This window comes from Oncorhynchus keta, chromosome 7 (assembly GCF_023373465.1).
Source record: "Oncorhynchus keta strain PuntledgeMale-10-30-2019 chromosome 7, Oket_V2, whole genome shotgun sequence".
NCBI classification, from domain to species: Eukaryota; Metazoa; Chordata; class Actinopteri; order Salmoniformes; family Salmonidae; genus Oncorhynchus; species Oncorhynchus keta.
This window is the reverse complement of record NC_068427.1, coordinates 50,240,179-50,264,414: the sequence shown is the minus strand read 5'-3', so window position 1 is coordinate 50,264,414 and position 24,236 is coordinate 50,240,179. Positions and strand designations below refer to the sequence as shown.

At 46.5% G+C, this 24,236-nt stretch overlaps 1 protein-coding gene and 3 long non-coding RNA genes across 10 annotated transcripts in view; 2 read left to right on the top strand and 2 right to left on the bottom strand.

Annotated features, from left to right (window-relative positions):
• The window catches only part of LOC118379528 (fibronectin-like), a 91,081-nt gene that overhangs the window by 32,684 nt on the left and 34,161 nt on the right, over positions 1-24,236 (bottom strand). The window contains exons 20-30 of the mRNA XM_052523146.1: positions 23,884-24,147; positions 23,489-23,583; positions 22,962-23,130; positions 20,611-20,697; positions 20,151-20,342; positions 11,968-12,240; positions 8,130-8,321; positions 7,890-7,979; positions 7,480-7,746; positions 1,618-1,734; positions 478-642 (exon numbers count right to left, since the gene is read on the bottom strand). Of these exons, the coding sequence (XP_052379106.1) occupies positions 478-642; positions 1,618-1,734; positions 7,480-7,746; positions 7,890-7,979; positions 8,130-8,321; positions 11,968-12,240; positions 20,151-20,342; positions 20,611-20,697; positions 22,962-23,130; positions 23,489-23,583; positions 23,884-24,147 (1,911 nt within the window). The remainder of the gene's footprint in view (positions 1-477; positions 643-1,617; positions 1,735-7,479; positions 7,747-7,889; positions 7,980-8,129; positions 8,322-11,967; positions 12,241-20,150; positions 20,343-20,610; positions 20,698-22,961; positions 23,131-23,488; positions 23,584-23,883; positions 24,148-24,236) is intronic.
• LOC127931193 (uncharacterized) lies at positions 964-1,622 on the top strand. The gene is made up of 3 exons (XR_008140283.1): positions 964-1,109; positions 1,200-1,389; positions 1,485-1,622. It is a non-coding gene; the product is annotated as an uncharacterized LOC127931193 (long non-coding RNA).
• Positions 1,909-5,927, top strand: LOC127931195 (uncharacterized). 3 transcript variants are annotated; one of them, XR_008140290.1, is made up of 4 exons: positions 1,909-2,232; positions 4,829-4,972; positions 5,411-5,554; positions 5,735-5,927. It is a non-coding gene; the product is annotated as an uncharacterized LOC127931195 (long non-coding RNA). The 3 variants fall into 3 exon arrangements; XR_008140291.1 differs by lacking the exon at positions 1,909-2,232 and adding an exon at positions 4,512-4,660 and having other exon boundaries at positions 4,865-4,972; XR_008140289.1 differs by lacking the exon at positions 1,909-2,232 and adding an exon at positions 4,512-4,660.
• On the bottom strand, positions 16,445-18,307 carry LOC127931194 (uncharacterized). Of its 5 annotated transcripts, XR_008140288.1 has the most exons (5): positions 18,139-18,307; positions 17,398-17,443; positions 17,145-17,190; positions 16,835-17,018; positions 16,445-16,788 (listed from the first exon to the last, which is right to left on the bottom strand). It is a non-coding gene; the product is annotated as an uncharacterized LOC127931194 (long non-coding RNA). The 5 variants fall into 5 exon arrangements; XR_008140286.1 differs by lacking the exons at positions 17,145-17,190; positions 17,398-17,443 and adding an exon at positions 17,575-17,620; XR_008140287.1 differs by lacking the exon at positions 17,398-17,443.

Genomic DNA, 24,236 nt, shown 5'->3' with positions numbered 1-24,236 from the left:
ACCAGGTCTAGACCGCAAAGAGCAAGATAGCAGCTCAGTGGCAAGGGAAAAACCTCCCAAGTGCAGGCCTCTCCAACCCTGTTCCTGGAGAGGTACTGTCCTGTAGGTTCTCACTCCAACCCTAATTTATCACACCTGATTCTAATAATTAGCTGGTTAGTTACAACTGGGGTTGAAGCGAAAACCCACAGGAGGGTATCTCTCCGGGAACAGGGTTAGAGTTAAAACCTAGAGGAGGGTCTCTCTCCGGGAACAGGGTTAGAGTTAAAACCTAGAGGAGGGTCTCTCTCCGGGAACAGGGTCGGAGTTAAAACCTAGAGGAGGGTCTCTCTCCGGGAACAGGGTTGGAGTTAAAACCTAGAGGAGGGTATCTCTCCAGGAACAGGGTTGGAGAGGCCTGCTGTAGAATGAAGTTAGGTGTGTGGAGGTGTGTGTGTGTGTGTGTGTGTGTGTGTGTGTGTGTGTGTGTGTGTGTACCTGTCTTGTGGGTGACATAAATGGGTGTGCTGGAGGCTGGGCTGTCCCCTCTGCCGGTCACAGCGTAGACTGTGATGGTGTACTCAGTACCAGGCCTCAGGTTCTGGATGGTGGCAGTAGACTGGGAACCAGGCACAGTGAACTCTTTAGGGGTGCTGTGGCCACCTGAGGGTTGGAGGGGTAACAGCAAACAATGCTAATATGCTACTGATAAAGACCAGATTTATATTGTGAAAAAGCAAAAGATAAAAGTTTACTCCACTCTCTGTGGGCGATCAGAGTAAAGAGAGCTGACTCTCCATGGGTGACCCTGTAGTACCTCACAGTAACAGGCTACTTAAGGATAGGTTAGTAAAGGCTAGGCTAGTTAACGTACCAGACAGACCTGACTCTCCATGGGTGATCCTGTAGTACCTCACGGTAACAGGCTACTTAAGGCTAGGTTAGTAAAGGCTAGGCTAGTTAACGTACCAGACAGACCTGACTCTCCATGGGTGATCCTGTAGTACCTCACGGTAACAGGCTACTTAAGGCTAGGTTAGTAAAGGCTAGGCTAGTTAACGTACCAGACAGACCTGACTCTCCATGGGTGATCCTGTAGTACCTCACGGTAACAGGCTACTTAAGGCTAGGTTAGTAAAGGCTAGTTAACGTACCAGACAGACCTGACTCTCCATGGGTGATCCTGTAGTACCTCACGGTAACAGGCTACTTAAGGCTAGGTTAGTAAAGGCTAGGCTAGTTAACGTACCAGACAGACCTGACTCTCCATGGGTGATCCTGTAGTACCTCACGGTAACAGGCTACTTAAGGCTAGGTTAGTAAAGGCTAGGCTAGTTAACGTACCAGACAGACCTGACTCTCCATGGGTGATCCTGTAGTACCTCACGGTAACAGGCTACTTAAGGCTAGGTTAGTAAAGGCTAGGCTAGTTAACGTACCAGACAGACCTGACTCTCCATGGGTGATCCTGTAGTACCTCACAGTAACAGGCTACTTAAGGCTAGGTTAGTAAAGGCTAGGCTAGTTAACGTACCGGACAGACCTGACTCTCCATGGGTGATCCTGTAGTACCTCACAGTAACAGGCTACTTAAGGCTAGGTTAGTAAATGCTAGGCTAGTTAACGTACCGGACAGACCTGACTCTCCATGGGTGATCCTGTAGTACCTCACGGTAACAGAGGGGGCGTCCCAGCGGACTGTGACGCTGGTGGGGGAGGAGGACACGACCTCCAGGTCAGTAGGAGCGTCAGAGACTAGAGGACACAAGGAGAAGGAAGCAGAGACAGACGGTGAGAATTAAATCTCTTGTTCTGACAGAAACATTCAACAGAAGTAAATGAAAAAGGGAAACTGGGTTTTTGTAGAGAGCTGAGAGGATTGGATTGGTAACAATTAGCAACAATGGCAACAATTTCTCCTGGTCTATCATAGGGCAAGTTGGAGCTATCACCATATTGGTTAACACCTATCCAACCCTCTAAGATCAACATGTGCCTTGGGAGTAAGGTGTGATTTTGGGATTCAGGAGATGTATGAAAAGTCAACAGGTCTTATCGTAGGGGTAGGGAATTGGGACTGGTTGTCAACGGGTCTTATCGTAGGGGTAGGGAATTGGGACTGGTTGTCAACAGGTCTTATCGTAGGGGTAGGGAATTGGGACAGGTTGTCAACGGGTCTTATCGTAGGGGTAGGGAATTGGGACTGGTTGTCAACAGGTCTTATCGTAGGGAATTGGGACTGGTTGTCAACAGGTCTTATCGTAGGGGTAGGGAATTGGGACTGGTTGTCAACAGGTCTTATCGTAGGGGTAGGGAATTGGGACTGGTTGTCAACGGGTCTTATCGTAGGGGTAGGGAATTGGGACAGGTTGTCAACAGGTCTTATCGTAGGGGTAGGGAATTGGGACTGGTTGTCAACGGGTCTTATCGTAGGGAATTGGGACTGGTTGTCAACAGGTCTTGTCATAGGGGTAGGGAATTGGGACAGGTTGTCAACAGGTCTTATCGTAGGGGTAGGGAATTGGGACAGGTTGTCAACAGGTCTTATCGTAGGGGTAGGGAATTGGGACAGGTTGTCAACAGGTCTTATCGTAGGGGTAGGGAATTGGGACTGGTTGTCAACGGGTCTTATCGTAGGGAATTGGGACTGGTTGTCAACAGGTCTTGTCATAGGGGTAGGGAATTGGGACAGGTTGTCAACAGGTCTTATCGTAGGGTTGGGGTAGGGAATTGGGACTGGTTGTCAACAGGTCTTATCGTAGGGGTAGGGAATTGGGACTGGTTGTCAACAGGTCTTATCGTAGGGGTAGGGAATTGGGACTGGTTGTCAACAGGTCTTATCATAGGGGTAGGGAATTGGGACTGGTTGTCAACAGGTCTTATCGTAGGGGTAGGGATTTGGGACTGGTTGTCAACAGGTCTTATCGTAGGGGTAGGGAATTGGGACAGGTTGTCAACAGGTCTTATCGTAGGGGTAGGGAATTGGGACTGGTTGTCAACAGGTCTTATCGTATTACTGCATTGGGACTGGTTGTCAACAGGTCTTGTCATAGGGGTAGGGAATTGGGACAGGTTGTCAACAGGTCTTATCGTAGGGGTAGGGAATTGGGACAGGTTGTCAACAGGTCTTATCGTAGGGGTAGGGAATTGGGACAGGTCTTATCGTAGGGGTAGGGAATTGGGACTGGTTGTCAACGGGTCTTATCGTAGGGGTAGGGAATTGGGACTGGTTGTCAACGGGTCTTATCGTAGGGGTAGGGAATTGGGACTGGTTGTAGGTCAACAGGTCTTAACGTAGGGAATTGGGACTGGTTGTCAACAGGTCTTATCGTAGGGAATTGTCAACAGTCTTATCGTAGGGGTCGTAGGGGTAGGGAATTGGGACTGGTTGTCAACAGGTCTTATCGTAGGGTAGGGAATTGGGACTGGTTGTCAACAGGTCTTATCGTAGGGAATTGGGACAGGTTGTCAACAGGTCTTATCGTAGGGGTAGGGAATTGGGACTGGTTGTCAACAGGTCTTATCGTAGGGAATTGGGACTGGTTGTCAACAGGTCTTATCGTAGGGGTAGGGAATTGGGACTGGTTGTCATTGGGACTGGTTGTCAAAGTCTTATCGTAGGGGTAGGGAATTGGGACTGGTTGTCAACAGGTCTTATAGGGGTAGGGAATTGGGACTGGTTGTCAACAGGTCTTATCGTAGGGAATTGGGACTGGTTGTCAACACAGGTCTTATCGTAGGGAATTGGGACTGGTTGTCAACAGGTCTTATCGTAGGGGTAGGGAATTGGGACTGGTTGTCAACAAGTCTTATCGTGGGAGGGGTAGGGAATTGGGACTGGGGACTGGTTGTCAACAAGTCTTATCGTAGGGGTAGGGAATTGGGACTGGTTGTCAACAGGTCTTATCATAGGGAATTGGGACAGGTTGTCAACAGGTCTTATCGTAGGGAATTGGGACTGGTTGTCAACAGGTCTTACTGTGGGGGTAGGGAATTGGGACTGGTTGTCAACAGGTCTTATCGTAGGGGTAGGGAATTGGGACTGGTTGTCAACAGGTCTTATCGTAGGGGTAGGGAATTGGGACTGGTTGTCAACAAGTCTTATCGTAGGGGTAGGGAATTGGGACTGGTTGTCAACAGGTCTTATCGTAGGGGTAGGGAATTGGGACTGGTTGTCAACAGGTCTTATCGTAGGGAATTGGGACAGGTTGTCAACAGGTCTTATCGTAGGGAATTGGGACTGGTTGTCAACAGGTCTTATCGTAGGGGTAGGGAATTGGGACTGGTTGTCAACAGGTCTTATCGTAGGGGTAGGGAATTGGGACTGGTTGTCAACAGGTCTTATCGTAGGGGTAGGGAATTGGGACTGGTTGTCAACGGGTCTTATCGTAGGGGGAATTGGGACTGGTTGTCAACGGGTCTTATCGTAGGGAATTGGGACTGGTTGGGGTAGGGAATTGGGACTGGTTGTCAACGGGTCTTATCGTAGGGGTAGGGAATTGGGACTGGTTGTCAACAGGTCTTATCGTAGGGAATTGGGACAGGTTGTCAACAGGTCTTATCGTAGGGGTAGGAAATTGGGACAGGTTGTCAACGGGTCTTATCGTAGGGGTAGGGAATTGGGACAGGTTGTCAACGGGTCTTATCGTAGGGGTAGGGAATTGGGACTGGTTGTCAACAGGTCTTATCGTAGGGGTAGGGAATTGGGACTGGTTGTCAACAGGTCTTATCGTAGGGGTAGGGAATTGGGACTGGTTGTCAACGGGTCTTATCGTAGGGGTAGGGAATTGGGACTGGTTGTCAACAGGTCTTATCGTAGGGGTAGGGAATTGGGACTGGTTGTCAACAGGTCTTATCGTAGGGAATTGGGACTGGTTGTCAACAGGTCTTATCGTAGGGAATTGGGACTGGTTGTCAACAGGTCTTATCGTAGGGAATTGGGACTGGTTGTCAACAGGTCTTATCGTAGGGAATTGGGACTGGTTGTCAACAGGTCTTATTGTAGGGAATTGGGACAGGTTGTCAACAGGTCTTATCGTAGGGGTAGGGAATTGGGACTGGTTGTCAACAGGTCTTATCGTAGGGAATTGGGACTGGTTGTCAACAGGTCTTATCGTAGGGAATTGGGACTGGTTGTCAACAGGTCTTATCGTAGGGGTAGGGAATTGGGACTGGTTGTCAACAGGTCTTATCGTAGGGGTAGGGAATTGGGACTGGTTGTCAACAGGTCTTATCGTAGGGGTAGGGAATTGGGACTGGTTGTCAACAGGTCTTATCGTAGGGAATTGGGACAGGTTGTCAACAGGTCTTATCGTAGGGGTAGGAAATTGGGACAGGTTGTCAACGGGTCTTATCGTAGGGGTAGGGAATTGGGACAGGTTGTCAACGGGTCTTATCGTAGGGGTAGGGAATTGGGACTGGTTGTCAACAGGTCTTATCGTAGGGAATTGGGACTGGTTGTCAACAGGTCTTATCGTAGGGAATTGGGACTGGTTGTCAACAGGTCTTATCGTAGGGAATTGGGACTGGTTGTCAACAGGTCTTATCGTAGGGAATTGGGACTGGTTGTCAACAGGTCTTATTGAAGTGAATTGGGACAGGTTGTCAACAGGTCTTATCGTAGGGGTAGGGAATTGGGACTGGTTGTCAACAGGTCTTATCGTAGGGAATTGGGGGGTCAACAGGTCTTATCGTTGGGACTGGTTGTCAACAGGTCTTATCGTAGGGGTAGGGAATTGGGACTGGTTGTCAACAGGTCTTATCGTAGGGAATTGGGACTGGTTGTCAACAGGTCTTATCGTAGGGAATTGGGACTGGTTGTCAACAGGTCTTATCGTAGGGAATTGGGACTGGTTGTCAACAGGTCTTATCGTAGGGAATTGGGACTGGTTGTCAACAGGTCTTATCGTAGGGAATTGGGACTGGTTGTCAACAGGTCTTATCGTAGGGAATTGGGACTGGTTGTCAACAGGTCTTATCGTGGGACTGGTTGTCAACAGGTCTTAGGGAATTGGGACTGGTTGTCAACAGGTCTTATTGTAGGGAATTGGGACAGGTTGTCAACAGGTCTTATGGGACTGGTTGTAGGGGTAGGGGGAATTGGGACTGGTTGTCAACAGGTCTTATCGTAGGGAATTGGGACTGGGTCAACAGGTCTTATCGTAGGGGAATTGGGACTGGTTGTCAACAGGTCTTATCGTAGGGAATTGGGACTGGTTGTCAACAGGTCTTATCGTAGGGAATTGGGACTGGTTGTCAACAGGTCTTATCGTAGGGGTAGGGAATTGGGACTGGTTGTCAACAGGTCTTATCGTAGGGGTAGGGAATTGGGACTGGTTGTCAACAGGTCTTATCGTAGGGGTAGGGAATTGGGACTGGTTGTCAACAGGTCTTATCGTAGGGGTAGGGAATTGGGACTGGTTGTCAACAGGTCTTATCGTAGGGGTAGGGAATTGGGACTGGTTGTCAACAGGTCTTATCGTAGGGAATTGGGACAGGTTGTCAACAGGTCTTATCGTAGGGAATTGGGACTGGTTGTCAACAGGGTAGGGAATTGGGACTGGTTGTCTGGTTGTCAACAGGTCTTATCGTAGGGGTAGGGAATTGGGACTGGTTGTCAACAGGTCTTATCGTAGGGGTAGGGAATTGGGACTGGTTGTCAACAGGTCTTATCGTAGGGGTAGGGAATTGGGACTGGTTGTCAACAGGTCTTATCGTAGGGGTAGGGAATTGGGACTGGTTGTCAACAGGTCTTATCGTAGGGGTAGGGAGGTCTTATTGGGACTGGTTGTCAACAGGTCTTATCGTAGGGAATTGGGGGGTCAACAGGGGAATTGGGACTGGGACTGGTTGTCAACAGGTCTTATCGTAGGGGTAGGGAATTGGGACCGGTTGTCAACAGATCTTATCGTAGGGGTAGGGAATTGGGACTGGTTGTCAACAGATCTTATCGTAGGGGTAGGGAATTGGGACTGGTTGTCAACAGGTCTTATCGTAGGGGTAGGGAATTGGGACTGGTTGTCAACAGGTCTTATCGTAGGGGTAGGGAATTGGGACTGGTTGTCAACAGGTCTTATCGTAGGGGTAGGGAATTGGGACTGGTTGTCAACAGGTCTTATCGTAGGGGTAGGGAATTGGGACTGGTTGTCAACAGGTCTTATCGTAGGGGTAGGGAATTGGGACTGGTTGTCAACAGGTCTTATCGTAGGGGTAGGGAATTGGGACTGGTTGTCAACAGGTCTTATCGTAGGGGTAGGGAATTGGGACTGGTTGTCAACAGATCTTATCGTAGGGGTAGGGAATTGGGACTGGTTGTCAACAGATCTTATCGTAGGGGTAGGGAATTGGGACTGGTTGTCAACAGATCTTATCGTAGGGGTAGGGAATTGGGACTGGTTGTCAACAGGTCTTATCGTAGGGAATTGGGACCGGTTGAAAGGAAGAAAACAATGAATCAAGGCAAACTAAAAGAACGTGTGAAAAGTTAAGATGAGGTCATACTGGTTTTCTGTTTGCCGGTGAGCGGCTTGCTGTCCTGCTGGCCGCTGACAGCATAGATGTTGACGATGTATTCCGTCTCGGGGGTCAGCCCGGTCAGGGTGAAGTGGTTCCTGGATGGCGGCAGCCTCTCGTCCTTGGCCCGTCCGCCGCTGGCCATCTGGTAACGGATCCGGTAGCCAGTGATGATGGCGTTGGGGGCCTGCCAGTGCACCGTGAAGGAGTTGGTCAGGACTTCTGAGAACCGCAGACTGCTGGGGGAGTCCAGAGCTGAGGGGAGAGACAAAAAAAAAGTCAGTCCGGAGTCATTTAGGAAACATTGACAATACAAAAGGATAACCAAAACACAATCAATCAATCAATCAATCAATCAATCAATCAATCAATCAATCAATCAGTCAGGTGAAACTGACTTGTTTTGTGGGTGCCGACCAGAGGGGAGCTCTCCCTCGTTTCATAGACACACACCACACTGACCAGGTACTCTGTGTTGGAAATCAGATCTAGGGGAACAGGGACAAACAGCATCAGTCAATGAGTGACAAGAAGTACTATAACTATAACTAGTACTAGTACTAGTACTAGTACTATTAACAGTCATTAGGACTGTGTGTGTGTGTGTGTGTGTGTGTGTGTGTGTGTGTGTGTCTTACTCTTCAGAACCACGGTGTCGGCGTTCCTTCCGACGCTGCTCTCTGTGATGTCATCCTCGTCGTCGATGGGGTGGTAGCGAATAACAAAGCTGCTGATGTCAGCGGGATTAGGAACCACAGGAGCTGTCCAGGTCACCCGCATACTGTCAGGACCCACCTCGGGGAAATCCAGGTTAGTAGGGGCAGGAACGGCTGGGGTAGTGGGGAGATATCAGGTATTAAAGTCAGAGAGAGGAGTTGCATCCCCAATTCTCCACCCTGGTAGGTGTTTATTTGTGTTCTATTTCATGTGCACTTGTGTGAATTGGCAAGGTGTTTAATTTTTTATAATACTTTTTTTTTCTCCCCCCCGAGACACCCCATGAGGTCACGGCCAAGGTCAACGCAGACGCTGGAGGTTAATTGCCAAGCTATTTTTTTTTTTTTTTTTTTTTTTTTTTTTTTTCGGTTCCTGGATTCAAACTAGCAACCTTTCAATTACTGGCTCAACACTCTAACCGCCTGGCTACCTGCTGCTCAAATCCTTCTCTCAAACCCTTCTCTCACTCTCCTGGTCATGGATTTATTTTCCGTTACTAATCCAATGCTTTAAAAATCCAACGACAGGGAGTGTGCAGGTGTACACTTTGACGGTAGGAAATTCAGGACGCAGTTATATTGGAGGTGTTAAGACCATCTGAAATAGAGATACGCTGAAGAAAACTATATGTTTGAATCTCTACAGTTTTACGACATCGTTATATAAAGTAAAGGGAATAAACTCCGTTTGGACAAAGGAGACCAAGTGGGAGTCACAATGAGCTCCAGCTAGTGTTGAAGAATTCAGATGTAGAAACAGTAGGTTGGGGCAAACTAAAACCATATGGTCCCGAATAGCTTCATAAAAACCGCACACAGCTAGAGGGAGATTAAAGCCCTACTAAACGTGGGCCATAACGAATGGTAACAAAAAAAAACAAATATTTATTTTACTTTTTCCATTGTTGGGAATTGAGACTGTAAAAAAACCCACCAGGAAATCAGCGACAAGTGATTTTAATTTTAGACATTTGTTCCCAAGTATTCCAACATATAATAGACAGACACGTGATTGTGTACAAAATGTAAGCAAGGTTTGAAACGATTGTGTTTTAGTCAAATGTTAGAAATACGATGATCTCCCAGTTGTCCTGAACGCTGCCCGTCGTTTTAAAAACGAGCTCTTGACCAACTGTGCCATAACAGAAAACAGCTTCTGAACATCACTCACCTCGAACTGGAGAAGGATTTTTCATTTAAAATGAGTCGGATACAAAGGATATTCTACTCTAAAAAACACCAGGAAGTCAGATACAAGTGCCCCCCCCAGAGTTCCTGAACGCTGTACGCCCACTACGCTGTACGCCCACTACGCTGTACGCTCACACTACGCTGTGCTCACACTACGCTGTACTCACACTACGCTGTACGCCCACTACGCTGTACGCCCACTACGCTGTACGCCCACTACGCTGTACGCCCACTACGCTGTACGCCCACTACGCTGTACTCTCACTACGCTGTACGCCCACTACGCTGTACGCTCACTACGCTGTACGCTCACTACGCTGTACGCTCACTACGCTGTACGCTCACTACGCTGTACGCTCACTACGCTGTACGCTCACTACGCTGTACGCTCACTACGCTGTACGCTCACTACGCTGTACTCTCACTACGCTGTACGCCCACTACGCTGTACGCCCACTACGCTGTACGCTCACTACGCTGTACGCTCACTACGCTGTACGCTCACTACGCTGTACGCTCACTACGCTGTACGCTCACTACGCTGTACTCTCACTACGCTGTACTCTCACTACGCTGTACTCTCACTACGCTGTACTCCCACTACGCTGTACGCTCACTACGCTGTACGCTCACATACTACACTGACGCTCCAACACATTCCTTCAGTCTTCACATAAACAGAGTAGCAGCTGTGTATTATCTATGCATAGTCACTTTACACCCCTATCTACACATTACCTCCACTAACCTGTACATAGCCTCAGTACCGGTAACCCTGTATATAGCCTCATTACTTCCTGGTAACCCTGTATATAGCCTCATTACTTCCTGGTAACCCTGTATATAGCCTCATTACTACCTGGTAACCATGTACAGTATATAGCCTCATTACTACCTGGTAACCCTGTATATAGCCTCATTACTACCCGGTAACCCTGTATATAGCCTCATTACTTCCTGGTAACCCTGTATATAGCCTCATTACTTCCTGGTAACCCTGTATATAGCCTCATTACTTCCTGGTAACCCTGTATATAGCCTCATTACTACCTGGTAACCATGTACAGTATATAGCCTCATTACTACCTGGTAACCATGTACAGTATATAGCCTCATTACTACCTGGTAACCATGTACAGTATATAGCCTCATTACTGCCTGGTAACCCTGTATATAGCCTCATTACTACCCGGTAACCCTGTATATAGCCTCATTACTTCCTGGTAACCCTGTATATAGCCTCATTACTACCTGGTAACCCTGTATATAGCCTCATTACTACCTGGTAACCCTGTATATAGCCTCATTACTACCTGGTAACCCTGTATATAGCCTCATTACTACCTGGTAACCCTGTATATAGCCTCATTACTACCTGGTAACCCTGTATATAGCCTCATTACTTCCTGGTAACCCTGTATATAACCTCATTACTACCTGGTAACCCTGTATATAACCTCATTACTACCTGGTAACCCTGTATATAGCCTCATTACTACCTGGTAACCCTGTATATAGCCTCATTACTACCTGGTAACCCTGTATATAGCCTCATTACTACCTGGTAACCCTGTATATAGCCTCATTACTTCCTGGTAACCCTGTATATAGCCTCATTACTACCTGGTAACCCTGTATATAGCCTCATTACTACCTGGTAACCCTGTATATAGCCTCATTACTTCCTGGTAACCCTGTATATAGCCTCATTACTACCTGGTAACCCTGTATATAGCCTCATTACTACCTGGTAACCCTGTATATAGTCTCATTACTACCTGGTAACCCTGTATATAGCCTCATTACTACCTGGTAACCCTGTATATAGCCTCATTACTTCCTGGTAACCCTGTATATAGCCTCATTACTTCCTGGTAACCCTGTATATAGTCTCATTACTTCCTGGTAACCCTGTATATAGCCTCATTACTACCTGGTAACCCTGTATATAGCCTCATTACTACCTGGTAACCCTGTATATAGCCTCATTACTTCCTGGTAACCCTGTATATAGTCTCATTACTTCCTGGTAACCCTGTATATAGCCTCATTACTACCTGGTAACCCTGTATATAGCCTCATTACTACCTGGTAACCCTGTATATAGCCTTGTTATTGTTGTTTATTGTTACTATTTTTCCTTTTAAGTATTTCACAGTAATAAACCCGTTGTATTCGGCGCATCTGACAAATAAAATTGGATTTAAATATTATAATCGGATGTGGATTATTGCAGTAAATTTGCAGTCTACAAATGATGTGTAATTACGTTTCCCGGATCCCTGCCCTACTACGTGGTTCAGTGCTGAGATGTTTCCATCAGCCAGACAAATAAAACAGATTTATGAGACAAAACGGAGAAGCAGAAACAAGACGCGTGACTACATGCAATCACAGTAATAATGGCAACGTCATTTAAAACTACCAATACACACACACACACTACATATAAACCAATAGGAATGGGAGCCCTCCCCTGAACTCCTCCAATCCATGGAGGGCAAAGTGTTAATTTATTCACAACCATCTTTCGGTCCATGCAAATTTCCTATCCATTTATAATGATTACCAGTTTGTTGCGTGAGTGTGGTAGGCTCGCTCTCTCCACTCTCGGTCACGGTGATGACTGAGATGTCATAGTCGATACCGGGCTCCAGTCCGTACACGGTGTAGTACCCGGTGGTGGACTCCACCATGTCCTCGAATATAGGCACGCTCTCCCCGGCTGCCATTACCGTGATACGGTAGCCGGTGACCGCCGTGTAGTTTAGTGGGTTCCACTTCAGGCCGATAGTCGTGTCGGTGACGTCGACGAAGTTGAGGTCTGTTAGCTGGGGCACGTCTAGTAGTGGGTTAGAGAGGGAGGGAAGGAAGGGAGGGAGGGATTGGAGAGACACAGGACAGACCGAGACACAGGACACAGAGAGAGAGAGAGACACAGGACACACAGAGAGAGAGAGACACAGGACACACAGAGAGAGAGAGACACAGGACAGTGAGAGAGAGACACACGACAGTGAGAGAGAGACACACAGGACAGTGAGAGAGAGAGACACAGGACAGAGAGAGAGAGAGACACAGGACAGAGAGAGAGAGAGACACAGGACAGAGAGAGAGAGAGACACAGGACAGAGAGAGAGAGAGACACAGGACAGAGAGAGAGAGAGACACAGGACAGAGAGAGAGAGAGACACAGGACAGAGAGAGAGAGAGACACAGGACAGAGAGAGAGAGAGACACAGGACAGAGAGAGAGAGACACAGGACAGAGAGAGAGAGAGACACAGGACAGAGAGAGAGAGAGACACAGGACAGAGAGAGAGAGAGACACAGGACAGAGAGAGAGAGAGACACAGGACAGAGAGAGAGAGAGACACAGGACAGAGAGAGAGAGACACAGGACAGAGAGAGAGAGACACAGGACAGTGAGAGAGAGACACAGGAGAGACACAGGACAGTGAGAGAGAGACACAGGACAGAGAGAGAGAGACACAGGACAGTGAGAGAGAGACACAGGACAGTGAGAGAGAGACACAGGACAGTGAGAAGAGAGACACAGGACAGAGAGACACAGGACAGACCGAAACAAGCAAATGTTATTGAGCAGGGCATTATTAAAGCATCTATAGACTTCAAATGAATGAGTATCAATGACATGGGGTACCAGCTCAGGGTGGTATGGATGTGGTGCCCACCATGGTTATGTTTATCATATCACACGCATTAATGGTATTCCAACCTCACCTTCATGTGTAAAATCTTCAACTGACATCAATGAATGATTAAATCCATACCCATAGCTCATCCAAAGAGACAGAATGCCATAAATTATTCAAAATAGTCAGCTATTATCATTTGAAAAAAAAATATCTGAAAACAAAAGGGAGTGAAACATTGCTGGCAGTAGCTACAGTCCACTCTTAGAAAACAAAGGGGGGTCCGAAATGGTTCTTCGTCTGTTCCCCATAGGAGAACCCTTTTAGGTTCTAGATAGAAAGAATGTGTAGGAACAGGGATACTGGCCAAAATACAGGACAAGCAAAGACTGTAGAATCACTAAACAGATGCATGTTATTTTGGTTGTAATGAAGTGATTTCAACCAGTTCTGCCCACTGGGTGAGTTAATACGAGCAAGGTCTTATGTAACACACACACACATACATACACATACACATACACACATAACGAAGAGTTCTGAGTAGGAGAGATCTGATTGGAACCCTTGTCCACATCATTGAAGTCTATATAACGAGAGTCACTAGTCAATTTTTTTGTTGTTGCTTAGTTTAAACTTACCCCATACCCACAGTGCCTTCATAACATATTCATAACCCTTGACTTAGTCCACAGTTTGTCGTTTTACAGCCTGAATATACCACAATACCTCATAATTACAAAGTGAAAACATGTCCAAAACAGAATGTAATAAAAAATAAACTATGTAATATTTAATTTGCATAATTATTCATAGCCTTGCGTCAGTAGAAGCACGTTTGGCAGCAATTACAGCTGTGAGTCTTTCTGGGTAAGTCTCAAAGAGCTCTGAGTCTTTCTGGGTAAGTCTCAAAGAGCTCTGAGTCTTTTCTGGTAAGTTTCTGAGAGCTGTGAGTCTTTTCTGGTAAGTCTCAAAGAGCTCTGAGTCTTTCTGGGTAAGTCTCTGAGAGCTGTGAGTCTTTTCTGGTAAGTCTCAAAGAGCTGTGAGTCTTTCTGGGTAAGTCTCAAAGTAAGCTGAGAGCTGTGAGTCTTTTCTGGTAAGTCTCAAAGAGCTGTGAGTCTTTCTGGGTAAGTCTCAAAGAGCTGTGAGTCTTTCTGGGTAAGTCTCTAAGAGCTGTGAGTCTTTCTGGGTAAGTCTCTAAGAGCTGTGAGTCTTTCTGGGTAAGTCTCTAAGAGCTGTGAGTCTTTCTGGGTCTCTAAGAGCTGTGAGTCTTTCTGGGTAAGTCTCGAAGAGCTCTGAGTCTTTCTGGGTAAGTCTCGAAGAGCTCTGAGTCTTTCTGGGTAAGTCTCGAAGAGCTCTGAGTCTTTCTGGGTAAGTCTCGAAGAGCTCTGAGTCTTTCTGGGTAAGTCTCGAAGAGCTCTGAGTCTTTCTGGGTAAGTCTCGAAGAGCTGTGAGTCTTTCTGGGTAAGTCTCAAAGAGCTGTGAGTCTTTCTGGGTAAGTCTCAAAGAGCTGTGAGTCTTTCTGGGTAAGTCTCAAAGAGCTGTGAGTCTTTCTGGGTAAGTCTCAAAGAGCTCTGAGTCTTTCTGGGTAAGTCTCAAAGAGCTCTGAGTCTTTCTGGGTAAGTCTCGAAGAGCTCTGAGTCTTTCTGGGTAAGTCTCGAAGAGCTCTGAGTCTTTCTGGGTAAGTCTCGAAGAGCTGTGAGTCTTTCTGGGTAAGTCTCAAAGAGCTGTGAGTCTTTCTGGGTAAGTCTGGGTAAGTCTCAAAGAGCTCTGAGTCTTTCTGGGTAAGTCTCGAAGAGCTCAGTCTTTCTGGGTAAGTCTCGAAGAGCTCTGAGTCTTTCTAAGTCTCAAAGAGCTCTGAGTCTTTCTGGGTAAGTCTCAAAGAGCTCTGAGTCTTTCTGGGTAAGTCTCAAAGAGCTCTGAGTCTTTCTGGGTAAGTCTCAAAGAGCTCTGAGTCTTTCTGGGTAAGTCTCAAGAAGAGTCTTTCTGGGTAAGTCTCAAAGAGCTCTGAGTCTTTCTGGGTAAGTCTCAAAGAGCTCTGAGTCTTTCTGGGTAAGTCTCAAAGAGCTCTGAGTCTTTCTGGGTAAGTCTCAAAGAGCTCTGAGTCTTTCTGGGTAAGTCTCAAAGAGCTCTGAGTCTTTCTGGGTAAGTCTCAAAGAGCTCCGAGTCTTTCTGGGTAAGTCTCAAAGAGCTCTGAGTCTTTCTGGGTAAGTCTCAAAGAGCTCTGAGTCTTTCTGGGTAAGTCTCAAAGAGCTCTGAGTCTTTCTGGGTAAGTCTCAAAGAGCTCTGAGTCTTTCTGGGTAAGTCTCAAAGAGCTCTGAGTCTTTCTGGGTAAGTCTCAAAGAGCTCTGAGTCTTTCTGGGTAAGTCTCGAAGACCTTTCCACACCTAAATTCTTCAAGCTCTGTCAAATTGGTTGATGTTCATTGCTAGACAACCATTTTCAGGTCTTGCCATAGGCTTGCAAGTAGATTTAAGTCAAAACTTTAACTCAGCCACTCAGGAATATTCCCTGTCTTCTTGGTAAGCACCTCCAGTATAGATTTGGGCTTGTGTTTTAGGTCATTGTCCTACTGAAAAAAGGTGAATGTCACCCCAGTGTCTGGTGGGAAGGAGACAACCAGGTTTTTGCCTGTGCTTAGCTCGATTACGTTTCTTTTTTAGTCTGAACCCCCCCCCCCCAGTCCTTAACGATGACAAGCATCAAGCATACACATACCATGAGGCAGCCACTATGATGCTTGAAAATATGGAGAGTGGTACTCCGTAATGTGTTGTATTTACCACCAAACATAACACTTTGTATTCAGGACAAAAAGTGAATCGTTTTGCCACATTTTGTTGCAGTATTACTTTAGTGCCTTGTTGCAAACAGGATGCATGTTTTGGAATATTTATATTCTGTTATTTCACACTGTCAGTTAGATTAGTATTGTGGAGTAACTACAATGCTGTTCATCCATCCTCAGTTTTCTCCTATCACAGCCATTAAACTCTGTAACAGTTTTAAAGTCACCATTGGTCTCATGGTGAAATGCCTGAGAGGTTTCCTTCCTCTCTGGCAACTGAGTTATGGAAGGACGTCTGTATCTTTGTAGTGACTGGGTGTAATGATACACCATCCAAAGTGTAATTAATAACTTCATCATGCTCAAAGGGATATTCAATGTCTACTTTTTCTCTTTGATGAGTTAGTCATTTATAGTTATTTAAAAATCATGTTCAACACTATTATTGCAACTTATGTGACTTATTCAACCAATTTTTACTCCTGGACTTATTTAGATGTGGACACTTTTTGACTCAAGGCATTTCAGCATCACATTTCTTATTAATTTGTAAAAAATAAAAATAATATTCATAAACAATTCTACTTTGTCATTATGGGGCATTGTGGCCAGTGACAAACAAACGTAATATTTCAAATTCAACACAACAAAACGTGGAACAAGTCAAGGAGTGTGAACTTTCTGAAGGCTCTGTACATATTACCTCAACCACCTCCACTACCTCGTACCCCTGCACATCGACTCAATGTATATAGCCTCATTACTACCTCGTACCCCTGCACATCGACTCAATGTAGCCTCATTACTACCTCGTACCCCTGCACATCGACTCAATGTATATAGCCTAATTACTACCTCGTACCCCTGCACATCGACTCAATGTATATAGCCTCATTACTACCTCGTACCCCTGCACATTGACTCAATGTATATAGCCTCATTACTACCTCGTACCCCTGCACATCGACTCAATGTATATAGCCTCATTACTACCTCGTACCCCTGCACATTGACTCAATGTATATAGCCTCATTACTACCTCGTACCCCTGCACATTGACTCAATGTATATAGCCTCATTACTACCTCGTACCCCTGCACATTGACTCAATGTATATAGCCTCATTACTACCTCGTACCCCTGCACATTGACTCAATGTATATAGCCTCATTACTACCTCGTACCCTGCATTGACTCAATGTAGCCTCATTACTAATGCACATTGACTCAATGTAGCCTCATTACTACCTCGTACCCCTGCACATTGACTCTGCACATTGACTCAATGTAGCCTCATTACTACCTCGTACCCCTGCACATTGACTCAATGTATATAGCCTCATTACTACCTCGTACCCCTGCACATTGACTCAATGTATACTACCTCGTACCCCTCATTACTCTACCCCTGCACATTGACTCAATGTATATAGCCTAATTACTACCTCGTACCCCTGCACATTGACTCAATGTGACGTACCCCAATGACTCAATATAGCCTCATTACTACCTCGTACCCCTGCACATTGACTCAATGTATATAGCCTAATTACTACCTCGTACCCCTGCACATCGACTCAATGTATATAGCCTAATTACTACCTCGTACCCCTGCACATTGACTCAATGTATATAGCCTAATTACTACCTCGTACCCCTGCACATTGACTCAATGTATATAGTAATTATAGTACCCCTGCACATTGACTCAATGTATATAGCCTCATTACTACCTCGTACCCCTGCACATTGACTCAATGTATATAGCCTCATTACTACCTCGTACCCCTGCACATTGACTCAATGTAGCCTCATATAGCCTGCACATTGACTCAATGTATATAGCCTCATTACTACCTCGTACCCCTGCACATTGACTCAATGTATATAGCCTCATTACTACCTCGTACCCCTGCACATTGACTCAATGTATATAGCCTCATTACTACGTCGTACCCCTCCCTGTACATTGACTCAATGTATATAGCCTCATTACTACCTCGTACCCCTCCCTGTACATTGACTCAATGTATATAGCCTCATTACTACCTCGTACCCCTGCACATTGACTCAATGTATATAGCCTCATTACTACCTCGTACCCCTGCACATTGACTCAATGTATATAGCCTCTCATTACTGCACATTGACTCAATGTATATAGCCTCTCCCTGTACATTGACTCAATGTATATAGCCTCATTACTACCTCTCTGCACATTGACTCAATGTAGCCTCTCTACCTGTACCCCTACATTGACTGAGCCTCTCAATGTGACTCAATAGCCTCATTACTACCTCGTACCCCTGCACATTGACTCAATGTATATAGCCTCATTACTACCTCGTACCCCTGCACATTGACTCAATGTATATAGCCTCATTACTACCTCGTACCCCTGCACATTGACTCAATGTATATAGCCTCATTACTACCTCGTACCCCTGCACATTGACTCAATGTATATAGCCTCTGTATTGTATTCTGTTACAGTTCCCTTTTTGTGTGTGACAATTTCCTTACTTTTTAACTCTGCACTGTTGGTTAAGGGCTTGTAAGTAAGCATTTCACAGTAACGTCTGCACCTGTTGTACACTGCTCAAAAAAATAAAGAGAACACTTAAACAACACAATGTAACTCCAAGTCAATCACACTTCTGTGAAATCAAACTGTCCACTTAGGAAGCAACACTGATTGACAATAAATGTCACATGCGGTTGTGCAAATGGAATAGACAACAGGTGGAAATTATAGGCAATTAGCAAGACACCCCCAATAAAGGAGTGGTTCTGCAGGTGGTGACCACAGACCACTTCTCAGTTCCTATGCTTCCTGGCTGAGGTTTTGGTCATTTTTTAATGCTGGCGGTGCTTTCACTCTAGTGGTAGCATGAGACGGAGTCTACAACCCACACAAGTGGCTCAGGTAGTGCAGCTCATCCAGGATGGCACATCAATGCGAGCTGTGGCAAGAAGGTTTTCTGTGTCTGTCAGCGTAGTGTCCAGAGCATGGAGGCGCTACCAGGAGACAGGCCAGTACATCAGGAGACGTGGAGGAGGCCGTAGGAGGGCAACAACCCAGCAGCAGGACCGCTACCTCCGCCTTTGTGCAAGGAGGAGCAGGAGGAGCACTGCCAGAGCCCTGCAAAATGACCTCCAGCAGGCCACAAATGTGCATGTGTCTGCTCAAACGGTCAGAAACAGACTCCATCATGAGGGTGGTATGAGGGCCCGACGTCCACACGTGGGGGTTGTGCTTACAGCCCAACACCGTGCAGGACATTTTTAATTTGCCAGAGAACACCAAGATTGGCAAATTCACCACTGGCGCCCTGTGCTCTTCACAAATTAAAGCAGGTTCGCACTGAGCACGTGACAGAGTCTGGAGACGCCGTGGAGAACGTTCTGCTGCCTGCAACATCCTCCAGCATGACCGGTTTGGCGGTGGGTCAGACATGGTGTGGGGTGGCATTTCTTTGGGGGGCTGCACACCCCTCCATGTGATCGCCAGAGGTAGCCTGACTGCAATTAGGTACCGAGATGAGATCCTCAGACGCCTTGTGAGACCATATGCTGGTGCGGTTGGCCCTGGGTTCCTCCGAATGCAAGACAATACTAGACCTCATGTGGCTGGAGTGTCAGCAGTTCCTGCAAGAGGAAGGCATTGATGCTATGGACTGGCCCGCCCATTCCCCAGACCTGAATCCAATTGAGCACATCTGGGACATCATGTCCATCCTCCATCCACGTTGCAACAGACTGTCCAGAAGTTGGCGGATGCTTTAGTCCAGGTCTGGGAGGAGATCCCTCAGGAGACCATCCGCCACCTCATCAGGAGCATGCCCAGGCGTTGTAGGGAGGTCATACAGGCACGTGGAGGCCACACACACTACTGAGCCTCATTTTGACTTGTTTTAAGGACATTACATCAAAGTTGGATCAGCCTGTAGTGTGGTTTTCCACTTTAATTTTGAGTGTGACTCCAAATCCAGACCTCCATGGGTTGATAAATTTGATTTCCATTGATAATTTGTGTGATTTTGTTGTCAGCACATTCAACTATGTAAAGAACAAAGTATTTATTCATTAATTCAGTTCTAGGATGAGTTATTTTAGTGTTCCCTTCATTTTTTTGAGCAGTGTATTTGGCGCATGTGACAAATAACATTTGATTTTGTTTTGAAAGAGGTCTGCGATATGGAGAGATATGACGGAACCCTGCCGGCCACTCCTGTCCACATAATGATGTCACAGGGCAGGGGTGATGGGGGTCAAAGGTCACCTGACATTAGGCCACATCCACACCTACCTTGAGTAACGGTGTCGGAGACAGGAACGCTCTCCGTGTGGTCTTTAACGGTGAAGACGCTGACGTTGTACTCCACGCCAGGGCTGAGGTTCTCCAGCGTGCACGAAGTCTCACCCGCCTTCACAAACTCCTCCAGGCTGTTTCCTCGCTGCCCATTGGTCGGCGTACATGTCACTCTGTAGCCGGTGATGTCTGATTGGATGGCGTGGATGAAGATGTGAAAATAAGACATTTCAGAACTCTGTCTGGACATTTAAATCTGGACATATAGTCTCTGTAATCTTCGTCCTAAATCCAAAAATCATGGTGTTTCTTTTGAACTGGGTCATGTGAGGTGTGTCAGTATAAACACTGTACTCTGGCTGACCCTGAAGGTGTGGCTATGTGAGCGAGTGACTCCAGGGTTGGGTTGTTATCTAGACTTCAAAGTCAAATGGAACAAAAGTATCACTGTTCTGACCTGGGGTGCTGGCTTCGTTCCACTGGACAGTCAGCTCTCCTCTGTCAGGGTGGGACTCCAGTTTGAGGTCAGTAGGTGGAGACAGAGCTGGTGGACGACAAGAGGAATAAGATGAGATGATTGGGTAAAATTTATACTAAAAATAATACTATAACCTGGTCACAACAGCTACTCCATCCATACTAGAACCTGGTCAGAACAGCTACTCCATCCATACTATAACCTAGTCACAACAGCTTCTCCATCCATACTAGAACCTGGTCACAACAGCTACTCAATACTATGATAAAGTGGAACAAAAAGAAGATATAGATTTTCAGCGTCCATGTTCCAGAGGCAACTCTTTCTGGGGAATATATACAGTGACTCAATAGAATGATGAGGTAAATTCCAACCAGAGGAGGCTGGTGGGAGGAGCTATAGGAGGATGGGCTTATTGTAATGACTGGAATAAATGGGACTGTATCAAACCAGAGGTTTGACTCCGTTCCAAATCATCCATTCCAGCCATTCCTATGAGCCCGTCTTCCTATAGCTCCTCCCACCAGCCTGTACTGATTGCAATGTATATTATATTCATATAAAAAGACATGTATATGCTTAGGTCACATTACTGTTCGTAATAATTGGACTCAAGGTAAACGAAGTTGAGCAACTCAGCCAAAGGAAGCAAAGTAAACTTTAAATCAACAGAATGGTCAAATAGAGATCGTCCGACTAAGTAACTAGGCCGCAAATAGAGACCGTCCGACTAAGTAACTAGGCCGCAAATAGAGACCGTCCGACTAAGTAACTAGGCCGCAAATAGAGACCGTCCGACTAAGTAACTAGGCCGCAAATAGAGACCGTCCGACTAAGTAACTGGGCCGCAAATAGAGACCGTCCGACTAAGTAACTGGGCCGCAAATAGAGACCGTCCGACTAAGTAACTGGGCCGCAAATAGAGACCGTCCGACTAAGTAACTGGGCCGCAAATAGAGACCGTCCGACTAAGTAACTGGGCCGCAAATAGAGACCGTCCGACTAAGTAACTGGGCCGCAAATAGAGACCGTCCGACTAAGTAACTGGGCCGCAAATAGAGACCGTCCGACTAAGTAACTGGGCCGCAAATAGAGACCGTCCGACTAAGTAACTGGGCCGCAAATAGAGACCGTCCGACTAAGTAACTGGGCCGCAAATAGAGACCGTCCGACTAAGTAACTGGGCCGCAAATAGAGACCGTCCGACTAAGTAACTGGGCCGCAAATAGAGACCGTCCGACTAAGTAACTGGGCCGCAAATAGAGACCGTCCGACTAAGTAACTGGGCCGCAAATAGAGACCGTCCGACTAAGTAACTGGGCCGCAAATAGAGACCGTCCGACTAAGTAACTAGGCCGCAAATAGAGACCGTCCGACTAAGTAACTAGGCCGCAAATAGAGACCGTCCGACTAAGTAACTAGGCCGCAAATAGAGACCGTCCGACTAAGTAACTAGGCCGCAAATAGAGACCGTCCGACTAAGTAACTAGGCCGCAAATAGAGACCGTCCGACTAAGTAACTAGGCCGCAAATAGAGACCGTCCGACTAAGTAACTAGGCCGCAAATAGAGACCGTCCGACTAAGTAACTGGGCCGCAAATAGAGACCGTCCGACTAAGTAACTAGGCCACAAATAGAGACGTCCGTCCGACTAAGTAACTAGGCCACAAATAGAGACCGTCCGACTAAGTAACTAGGCCACAAATAGAGACCGTCCGACTAAGTAACTAGGCCACAAATAGAGACCGTCCGACTAAGTAACTGGGCCGCAAATAGAGACCGTCCGACTAAGTAACTAGGCCGCAAATAGAGACCGTCCGACTAAGTAACTAGGCCGCAAATAGAGACCGTCCGACTAAGTAACTAGGCCGCAAATAGAGACCGTCCGACTAAGTAACTAGGCCGCAAATAGAGACCGTCCGACTAAGTAACTAGGCCGCAAATAGAGACCGTCCGACTAAGTAACTAGGCCGCAAATAGAGACCGTCCGACTAAGTAACTGGGCCGCAAATAGAGACCGTCCGACTAAGTAACTAGGCCGCAAATAGAGAACAAAAAAAAGTGAGATATACACATACACAAGGTACACGTGTGTATACATATACATACACAAGGTACACGTGTATATACATATACATACACAAGGTACACGTGTATATACATATACATACACAAGGTACACGTGTATATACATATACATACACAAGGTACACGTGTATATACATATACATACACAAGGTACACGTGTATATACATATACATACACAAGGTACACGTTTTATATATATATATATAGTAGAAAATAACATGGCTATCCTCTGATCACTCACGTGTGACTATGTGGCGTGTGATTGGGTTGCCCTGCTCGTATCCGTTGACGATTGGCTGGACGCTGTAGGTGTACTCAACCCCAGGGGTCAGACCTGAGATATAAATGCTGCCCGAATTAGAGGTCACATCTCTGGGGGCCTCACCTCCCTGACTGGGCCTCACCGTCAACTACATGGGGAGAGGAGACAGAGAGACACACACACACACACACACACACACACACACACACGTGAGAGGGATACACAAACCCCACCTCTTTAAGGAATACCTAGGATAGGATAAAGTAATCCTTCTCACCCCCCTTAAAAGATTTAGATGCACTATTGTAAAGTGGCTGTTCCACTGGAGGTCATAAGGTGAATGCACCAATTTGTAAGTCGCTCTGGATAAGAGCGTCTGCTAAATGACTTAAATGTAAATGTAAGAGAAGAGCATTTAGCCCTTTCCCCAGGATCACAGGAGCCAGAGCACATTCACGACTCTAGTCTGAAACAGTTGGACCAATAACGTGTGTGTGTTTGTGTACCTTGTATCCCACTCGGGGTACGGGTGTCCAGGAGATGATGATGGAGGTGTCTGTGACATCGGTACTGAAGCGAGGGGCGTTCCCCATTAACTGAGCTGAATAGAACACACCGGGTCAGAGGTCAGGGGTCAGGACTAGTTAAACAAACTAGGAACTCCCAAAATCATATCCCTGCTTAAAGCAAACCTACTGTGTGTGCACACTTTTCCTCTGACTAGTCAAACGGACCAAGAATCTGACAAAGAATCAATAGAATGTGCTTAAAATAGCTTTTAAAAAAAAATGTGAGTCCTTGAGACGCAGCAGATTTCAGTTTGACAAACTGAGGAACCAGTCAGTCAGATAAATTGGTTAAGAAAGGAATAAAGAAACCCAAAACTCTAGTCTGGACTCACTAGTGAAGAAGCTCCTGGAGGCTCCCTCACTGAGCGTATTGTCCTGTTCAGAATGCAGAATGGCTGTGTACTCCGTGTCTGGGCGGAGGTTGAGCAGGGTGTACTGAGAGAGGCGGGCGGGCAGGCGGAGCTGTTTAGGGTTGGACCCCTCCAGGGTCAGGAACAGACGGTATCCGGTGATGCGGGCCCGAGGGGGCACCCACGTGATCAGAGCGCTGTCCTCGGTCACGTTGGTGAAATGGACATCAGCGGGGGAATCAGGCTCTGACGACAACAACAAAAGAAGTGTTTGAGACAACGTTGCAGTCAGATTGTACAGAATCACTGATCGACAAAGATTAGAAATTCTATGT